Raw genomic sequence first — 9,487 nt, 5'->3', positions numbered from 1 at the left:
ACACATACTGTAATATATTCTAAACCGCTCCTGTAGGTAAATCATTAAAGTAGTGTTTGATCTGCATTTGAGAAGGGTGACCTCGCCAAGTTTTAGGACTTGCGAAGTAGGATCAACCAGTTTATCACCTTTTCAAGGGACAGACTTGCAAAGAAACGGTTGTCTGGATACTCAGTGTTTGGGACTACAGTATAGAAAGAATGTTGTTCTGTTCTTCTTCTTGATAACAGCACAGGTTGAGTTGGAGCAGAGTGTGTTGCCCTGATGGTCAACTTGGTAAACCAGTCCTCCAGTCTGATTATCAGGGCTGTGTTGCAATTGGTTGGTTTTGTGTCTATCTCAGCGGAGGGTGAACTCTTCCATCCATGTTTCTGTTTTACAATGTTAACAGAGCTTCATTACAAACATTGTTTTGGGGATTTCTGTCCAAAACATTTTATTACCACTCCACTAACCATTTACAAGATGTGGAGGGTTGTTGTGCTTTGCAGTTTCACGTAATGGCACACAGCTGCAAATGTGTCCAGCAGTAGGCTATTCATTTGTTTTCAGCTTCAATGAGAGTTGGATATTTTGATATTGTTTTATTCCCGGACATACAGTATAATATTACTTTGATTATGGCATTCATCGGTGAGGGCTTCTATTAGTCATGTTAACCATTCTGTCCATCGCTCTGCCCTTTTTTAATCTGTTCGTCATTGTCTTCCTATCTGTTGATGTTTTGGCCTGTGCTATAATTGCTCTATTTTTAGCCTGGTAAGAACATGCAGCTTCTGAATGTGTAATACAATCTGTAATAACAGGGCACCTTAATGTCAATAAATAGCAATAATGTAATTGATAGCCTCTGTGTCTACAGTCTGTCTGGGATTACTGCTGAATCAGACAAAGAACCACGTACAGTAATCTAAACAAGGTATTGCTGCCCTAGACCAAGGAACTGTTAACAGATAAGACACAGTTATATGATTATAATATAGGTTCTATGTGTGCAATTGAACCATTCAAAAGTACATTGACAATGTAGATTGATTTTAGTTTATTTAATTTACTTTGTAAAAGTATGCTTGACAGAGTAATATAGGTCATTGTTGATACAAACGAGTGTATTCAATCACAATTTGCTCTTTTAAAATATTGAACAAGAGATTTCTCATAAATATGTATTAACTCAAATATTTCATCACATATTCCGAAAGGTGGAAAAGAAAATCTTATGTGCACATTGCGCCATCACATATTCTGGTACCGTATGCATTCTCTTCAATTCTAGACAAAATAATAGAATAGTGCAAACATTAGAAAAACACACGAGCAACAGTAGTTTCTGTAAAGCCATTTCTCAGGTGTTGAGATTCATACTTGATTATCAGAGCAAACAGTGAAATAGGTGAATTTTTATGACTGAAAAGTTTCGATATATATATATATTTTTATATATATTGTTTCACTTGCAATGTCTAATTGGACATTCTACTAATGGATCTTCTCTGCCTTTTAGTGAATCGGCAGTTAGAATGAAGATTCTCGTTTTTGGAGCTAAAGAAAATTCAGTTACGACAAAGGGAACCTTTTTTTTATTGCCTCAAGGTCATCCCCAGTGTTAGGCTGGAATGTTTCAAGGTCATCAATCTGGAAAGTTGTTGCATTTCACATGAATAAATAAAACAGTATTAACAACCCCAGCTGTGTTATTACAGACAGACACATGCAAATCTAGAGCACCAACAACATGGAAAGCTGGATCAAATTGCACTCCTCCAGGGAGGGCAGTTTATCTGATCATGAGGTGTGATTGGGCTCAATGTACTGTCACCACCATTGACTTCATATCATAATTTCCTGGTAGCTACTGCAGGAAACTTCATCTGGGCAAAGGCACCTCTTCCCTCCTGTCCAGACTGGTAGCCATCGTTTTGGGACTGTGTGGTTGATTCAGGCCAATCGCGGTCAGCCCTCTGGCTTTGAACAGTTGGTCTGATCCCCAGTGGAGGCAGAGGGGGCAGGGGCAAGTGGCAGGATTGTGCATCACATTGGAATGGGGGTAGAGAGCTGTTGGGGGTAGACCACCCGGCCTGGGGTAGGGGGGGTGTGAGAGGCGCAAGGGATCCAGTGGCCTGAGGGGTGCAGCGAAGGGGCTGGGAATGGAGGGGGCACCTGCCCCCACCCCGAGGTGAGAGTAGAGGTGCAGGGGGAGGTGGGGGAGAAAGGGGTAAGGTAGGCCTGCTGCAGCCTGGCTCACCATAAGGGCACACAGGTTGGGGTCCAGGGGGTGTGGCCAGCTGAGAGAGTGCCGCTGCCTCTTGTCCTTCATTCGCCTGTTTTGGAACCATACCTGGGGTTGGGGAGGAGAGAAAGGATGAGAGGGGAAGGAAGGAGGGACCAACCGAAATGCCCACCTAACCTGGGCTGCTTCACATTTCTCAATGACAAAATACAGTAGACCCACACTATAATACATCACAAATGTGCTTTGTTTAGGTTACATTCAGGTAAGGTTGGACCATCACTGTTAAACTGGTAGTTCGGGAGCCTGAACTGACACTCCCTACCTATAAAAAAGTAAATGCCAGAAGCTGTTGCTAAACTCCCTCATTTATGAAGTCATGCCTTGCATTCCTTGTCATTCATAAAAAAAATCCTCAAATAGTTTAGATAAATGTCGTTTATATGCATATTATCACTCCAGTGTTAATCTGCAAAATTATAATTATTAGCCTACCTCCTCATGCCTTTTGCACACAATGTATATAGACTCTTTTTTTTCTTTTTTTTTTCTACTGTGTTATTGACTTGTTAATTGTTTACTCCATGTGTAACTCTGTGTTGTCTGTTCACACTGCTATGCTTTATCTTGGCCAGGTCGCAGTTGTAAATGAGAACTTGTTCTGAACTAGCCTACCTGGTTAAATAAAGGTTAAATAAAATAAAATTAAAGTGACTAAGTTGGTCAGGGCCCCTGCATAAGGCAGGCTGCGTCGCTGTCAGTATGCCAAGTGTAGGCTTAACTCTAAAAATGAACAAGAAAGAAAGGTAAAAACTAATTTGACATTTAATTAGAATTGCTATGTGTGCAGTAGGGTAAGCTACCTTGATTGTGGTCTCGGGGAGGTTCAGTGCTGTCGCCAGTTCGCATCTCCTCGGTCGAGAAACATAGCTCTCCTTGAGGTATTCTTGCTCCAGGCGGGACAGTTGTTCCCGGGTAAAGGCAGTTCGGTGTCGCCGACTGTGGTCAATCAAATTGACTGAGCTGCGCGGGCATGGCTCATCTCCATGTCCACTGTTTCTATCAACCACTATGGCGACCGGCGTTTCCCTGCCCTCTGCAACTGAAAATACAACATTGAGAATGAAGTTAAATGATTTATTTTTAGAAATTCACGTGCATGTCTGTTGCGAACTGTTTCAATCCAAACGTAATTCGAAAAGAATACCAAACAAGTCTATCACGGTCGTTGTTGTCTAGTCGAGATATAACTCCCGTAGCATAATATTTGGCAATGTATTGTCCATGCTTAATTACGCGTACGTTACTAAAGTAGCACGGGCCTAAAAGGGAATAGCCTAAGAACACTTTATCGGTTGGCTTCCACGGCATGTGCAAGCCAAGGCTACAGACAACTAAGATTTGAGAATACTTTAGGGCTACTTACGCATATTGCCGTTTCTTTTCTGATATATGTGTCCTGGCTTCAAGTTTAAACCAAGTTTACTCCTTTATAATTGTTGGCCTAAAATTGTAATTATTCCCAATGCGTGCGCCACTGTATCATCCAAAATTGATAACGCTAAAATTGGTGTCTCTCCTTGCCTTGTTGACGCACTGTCTGCAGACTCGAGCCAAGTTCGTTTACAAAGAAGGGATGAGTTGTTTTTGTCGCCCGGTTTGAACCCCCCTCCTTTCTCTCCTTCTTTCTGTCTTTTATATCTCCCTGGTCGAGACATCTTTTGCTAATGAGAGACACGGTCTATCCGCCAAGGCGCCGCCTGGGCGCAAGGAGGGAATGAGGTGTTCAATTGTCTTTGGTCTCCGACCAGTCTTTGTACTTTTGTTATGGAGAATTAAGATCGACCTCCCTTTCCTTACTGTCACAGAAGCTTCCCTGTCGAAATAGACCAACCCTCATTGTTCTGTGGCGTTTGATGTTTGTATTTCGGGAAGTCAATCATTAGAACCTTAATGTTCGTAAATTGCGTAAATGTGAGGTACAACCTGCACAAAGGCAGAAAACCCGGCATTTAACATTTTCTCAGATATTGTTGACCGACTTAATACATTTTAGACATATAGTTTGGAATAAATAGTATTTAAAACACCAAGTCATACACTGGTATAATTACACCTATGTAAAGACATGTGGCGATGATGATGTTAATGATTATTGAAACAAAAACATATTATTGATAGGCTACAGAGTCAAACAGAAATATTAACGTAGCTACATGCATTTAACACATTTGAAATTAAATATGGTTCCTAAATGTGTCAGAGTTCCCCGTTGAAATAGGAGTTGGTACCTATAAAATCAGAGGAAATAGCCTACCTTAAGTGCTTACTAATGTGTCAATACAGTTGCACCTAGTGCGCACTTGTAAATGGGGTGCTAGTTGACTGGTCAATGGGATCATTGGATTATGTTCCATCAGAACACTGTTACAATGCTTAATCCAGTCCTGATCCCATCGATGATTAAAGAGTGTTAATTCAACTGGCTAGGCCAAGCGTCAAACACTGAGGGGATCGATTATTTATTCTATTGAACAGATTTGTTAATCATAGACCTAAACGAAATCTAATGCATAGCCGCCTAACTCTTTCATTAATTTGTCACTGTGAAAAGTGAATTGCAGAGATGGCTGAATCGATGCGTCGCCCTCTAAAATGAAAAAGCATGGGAACGTAATTTTTGTGTAATTGGTGAATAGGAAGTGTTAGTTGTCACACGCTCGCCTCCGGGTAGGCTATAAGACTGGTGGAAGAGCCTCTGCATCTCTTTGTCCCGCTCCCCAACGTATAAACCTTTCCTTGCCCCAATAAACGTTGCCTTGCCCCAGCGGAGTGGTCATGGAAATCGGGACCAGCGGGAGAGTGGAGAGGGGTGGCAGCCTGGGTGCGCAGTAGTCCACCAATCTATCCTATTCCAGACGTAGACAGACGTGCACGTAGTTAGATCGGCGGACATGGCGCTGAAGGATGGCGTAGGCTACTGCTATCACCCAAGTGGATGTTTGTATTGTTATACATAGACTCTTTGATCACAAATGGCCGAGTGGCTCCACGTTGATTGACTGTTGTCTTCTGTCTAGAGGCAACCCGGGTCAAACCAGGTCCAATGGCGCTTGCAATACAGGGTTATTATTAAGAGGAATCATCGACATGATTGATATCAGCCACTAAACGTCTGCAAAGTGGGAAGTTTGCACATTATCTCTCTACCTAAATATATATATATTTATATATATAATTAACTGACAATCATCCTGGACATTCAGACGGAGCAAATAACCAGAAAGTCATATTTGTCCGTTTTTCAATCAAAAAACTTTACAAAAACTTTACAAAAATGTACTTCACAAAAACTTGGATGTAATTCGAGGTGTGAAACATTAATGCTCTGGACATCTGTATCTTCTCTACCCCAAAATAGACGTTAACCACACACGTCTATATACAGAGAGACTAACAAATTAAAAACAAAACAGTTTACGCTAAAATGACCTATCTCTGATTTCAATTCAATAGGTCACATGAATGCATTCTGCTATCAGAGTATATTGGCTAAATATAGACCTACCCTCTGAGCTTCCCATAGTGTATACCCTCCCATGTTTTGGGGGCAGAAAGGGGGTCGTGTGTTTAGGCACTGAGCGCCCCCTTATGATCAGACCACTAACTGCTCACTTTCGGAAGGCTTTCATTGAACGAGTGTGCAGAGTACCACCTGTGGGCGCGTCACCGAGTTGAAAATGAACATTTGGATGGAGGAGCATATACAGCTCTGGGTAAATGAAGACACCACTGCAATATTAGCAGTTTCTCTGGTTTTACTATTTATAGGTATGTGTTTGGGTAAAATGAACGTTTTTGTTTTATTCTATAAACTACTGCCTACATTTCTACCAAATTCCAAATACAAATATTGTCATTTAGAGTATTTATTTGCAGAAAATTACAACTGGTCAAAATAACTAAAAAGATGCAGTGTTGTCAGACCTCGAATAATGCAAAGAAAATAAGTTAATATTCCTTTTTAAACCACACAGTACTAATGTTTTAACTTAGGAAGAGTTCAGAAATCAATATTTGGTGGAATAACCCAGATTTTTAATCACAGCTTTCATGAGTCTTGGCATGCTCTCCATCCGTCTTTCACATTGATGTTGGGGGACTTTATGCCACTCCTGGCGCAAAAATTCAAGCAGCTCGGCTTTGTTTGATGGCTTGTGACCATCCATCTCCCTCTTGATCACATTCCAGAGGTTTTCAATGGGGTTCAGGTCTGGAGATTCGGCTGGCCATGACAGGATCTTGATCTGGTGGTCCTCCATCCACACCTTGATTGGGGAACATTGTCAGAGCAGAAGGAAGCAAGTTTTCTTCCAGGACACCCTTGTGGGTGGCTTGGTTCATGCGTCCTTCACAAAGACACATCTTCCCGATTCCAGCCTTGCTGAAGCACCCCCAGATCATCATGGGGGATCATCACCGATCCTCCACCAAATGTCACAGTGGGTGCAAGACACTGGCTTGTTGGCCTCTCCAGGTCTTGCACCCACTGTGACATTTGGTGGAGGATCAGTGGAAGACCGAGGAAGCCACGTACAAGGTTGTCCTGGAAGAAAACTTGCTTCCTTCTGCTCTGACAATGTTCCCCAACTCTGAAGATGTATTTTTCCAGCAGGACAATGCTCCATGCCACACAGCCAGGTCAATCAAGGTGTGGATGGAGGACCACCAGATCAAGACCCTGTTGTTTAAAAATGAATATGAACTTATTTTCTTTGCATTATTCGAGGTCTGACAACACTGCATCTTTTTTTGTTATTTTGACCAGTTGTCGTTTTCTGCAAATAAATGCTCTAAATGACAATATTTTTATTTGGAATTTGGGAGAAATGTTGCCAGTAGTTTATAAAATAAAACAAAAACGTTCATTTTACCCAAACACATACTTATACATAGTAAAACCAGAGAAACTGTTAATGTTGCAGTGGTCTCTTAATTTTTTCCAGAGCTATAGATAGATTTCTATAGAGGATGGAGCAATAGGCTAATTCGTAAGGAGGACTGAAATATTCATTTTCCGTTCCCAGTTTAAACAATGACCTTTCGTTTCGTAGCGCTCCGATCATTGTTAGAACCTTCTATCTCTAGTAGCGTACGTTTGTTTCCCTTCTAGAACTTCTAGAACGACCTTCTAGAACGATGTTGACTACAAATACAAAGTTGCCATAGTATTTGGAATTGTTACAAACAAGTGAAGGATGAAATGATGCTTCAAATTAAAAACCACGGTTGACTGCATTAAGCTACATGGGCCTATAGCCTATTTCAATCATATTGAAATCAATTTCATGTTCAGTCAATTGAGTTCTATTTTGCGACTAGGCTACTGTCTGTCATTTTTGCCAAGTGTTTCATGGTGTGTGCCAACGTGTGGGCAATGATGTGCCCCATATGTGATTTGGAGCATTATTATCGGGTAAGCATAATACACCGCAGCAATAGGTGGTAGTATCTCTCTGGGATCTGATCCGTCGTCAGTATTGTGGAATAATTTGAATGGAGAAAGCTGATCCGAGAGCAGCGCTGCTTTTCTTTCCCTCCTACATACACATGGTCTAACGACGCACTTATCGAACATTCTCTCGACGTGCTTGTTGACCCATAAATAAAGATGCATCTGGTACGATCATATCATAATGCTTAATAGAGGCAGTGTGCACTCCTTGTGACGTATGTGCATCACGCATGTTTTCACCACGATTAGCCTATCCGCACCTCGTCTGCACTGTAGGTAAGCGTTAAACCATTGGGTGAGGGGGACAAAACACCTGCTATTGAATATTTTGACAAGAAAACACTCAATTGATTTACCCAACTTCATTTCAAGTTCACTATGTTACATAAGGCAGAGGAAAATAAACCTTTGCGCAAAACCATTAACGTCGATAAGATGTACGCCCATTTGGACGCAAAGCGCTCTGTATGTCATCGACTGAAAAATATACAATTTGACAATTGCAGTATAGGCTACCTTATCTATATGTTTACAAAACATTTTTTTAAATATTGATGATGTCATTAGTAACAGTAGTACCTTCATTGGTAACAGTGACATTTGTTTGACATATCGACTCTTGATAACAGATGCTAAAACCGACCTGTCAGAGATTAAGCAAAAATAAGTAAATAAAAATAACCGATGAATCAGTGGCAGACAAATGGAACCACCGAGGCCTATATTCTGTGCGTGTGAAGCTTATATTTGTTTCTCCAACATAAACAGTACCAGTGTGGGTCCCTCTTGACTGTACACAGACCACATCTGCTTCGGTCTTGACAAAGAGGGCACGGGCCTTTGCCAAACGTCGTTAAATTAACAAACTCCAGTTTCAGTCAAGGGAGAAGGATTGGCATCGGCTCAAGAATTTTGTTCGACTCCCACCGATCTCTACAGGGGTGGTTTGGTTTATTTTGGTCTCAAAAAAGAATAGGCGTCGCGTTGAGGCATAATGAAACGCACAGAACAGCTTCAAATGGCAGAGTGGTTCGCTCTCTGGACCAAGATGGCAAACCGAATGTTAACGACTGCAATATGTAAGAAACATGACATCACCAATACCATCATGGGGTTCCTCAACATGCACGAACGTTGATTTAATTGTTTTATTCTTGGGTGGTGACATGGCTGGTTGGTCCATCATAATTTTAAACAATTAGACTTGAAAAACGTAGGCTGACTTAAATGTTCTAAAACGTTTAATGAACACAATAAGCCTAGCACTGGTGCTAATAGCCATTTTTGCCTAGACAAACATTTTTGCAAATGCATAGTTCTAGCATAACTTGATTCCTGAACTGAAAGAATGTACGTTGAATCATAACCACTTCTTCCATAATATCACATTTCGTGAAATAGTCCTACACACAATATTTAGGCCTACATTTAGGACAGCAAGAGAGGCGGATACAAAGTTATTTTGTAAATGGGCCTAATTATGAAATTACATAAATGGTACTGGAATTAGTTTGGTAGGGGAAATCTATCATATAAATATTCCATCAAATGGTGCAAAAATGAATCAGCTATAGGTTACCTATGCCATATGACGAATTCCATAGAACTGTAATGTAAGACAGTCACGCACCTTTGTCACTAATATGTAGGCTAATATCAATTTATGCAACCCATTCCGATTATTTCTAAATGTAGGATATGTTTTGTTTGCTAAAACTAACGAAAACTGTGGCATTGGCCAT

At 41.0% G+C, this 9,487-nt stretch overlaps 1 protein-coding gene across 1 annotated transcript; it reads right to left on the bottom strand.

Annotated features, from left to right (window-relative positions):
- Positions 1 to 1,733: 1,733 nt before the first annotated feature.
- Positions 1,734 to 3,660, bottom strand: LOC110485153 (homeobox protein XHOX-3-like). The gene is made up of 3 exons (XM_021556220.3): positions 3,657 to 3,660; positions 3,094 to 3,332; positions 1,734 to 2,338 (listed from the first exon to the last, which is right to left on the bottom strand). Exons 1-3 carry the CDS (start codon positions 3,658 to 3,660, stop codon positions 1,868 to 1,870), a joined length of 714 nt encoding a protein of 237 aa, XP_021411895.3. The 3' UTR covers positions 1,734 to 1,867.
- Positions 3,661 to 9,487: the final 5,827 nt, after the last annotated feature.

The sequence above is a fragment of the Oncorhynchus mykiss genome, chromosome 13 (assembly GCF_057628025.1).
Source record: "Oncorhynchus mykiss isolate SJ-2025 chromosome 13, ASM5762802v1, whole genome shotgun sequence".
NCBI classification, from domain to species: Eukaryota; Metazoa; Chordata; class Actinopteri; order Salmoniformes; family Salmonidae; genus Oncorhynchus; species Oncorhynchus mykiss.
This window is presented reverse-complemented; position numbering and strand designations above follow the sequence as displayed.

Excerpts from the sequence above, each read along its gene's own strand:
- LOC110485153 (XM_021556220.3), bottom strand. Across the intron at positions 2,339-3,093 it reads TCCCCGAGACCACAATCAAG|GTATGGTTCCAAAACAGGCG; the intron begins GTAGCTTACCCT and ends CCCCAACCCCAG.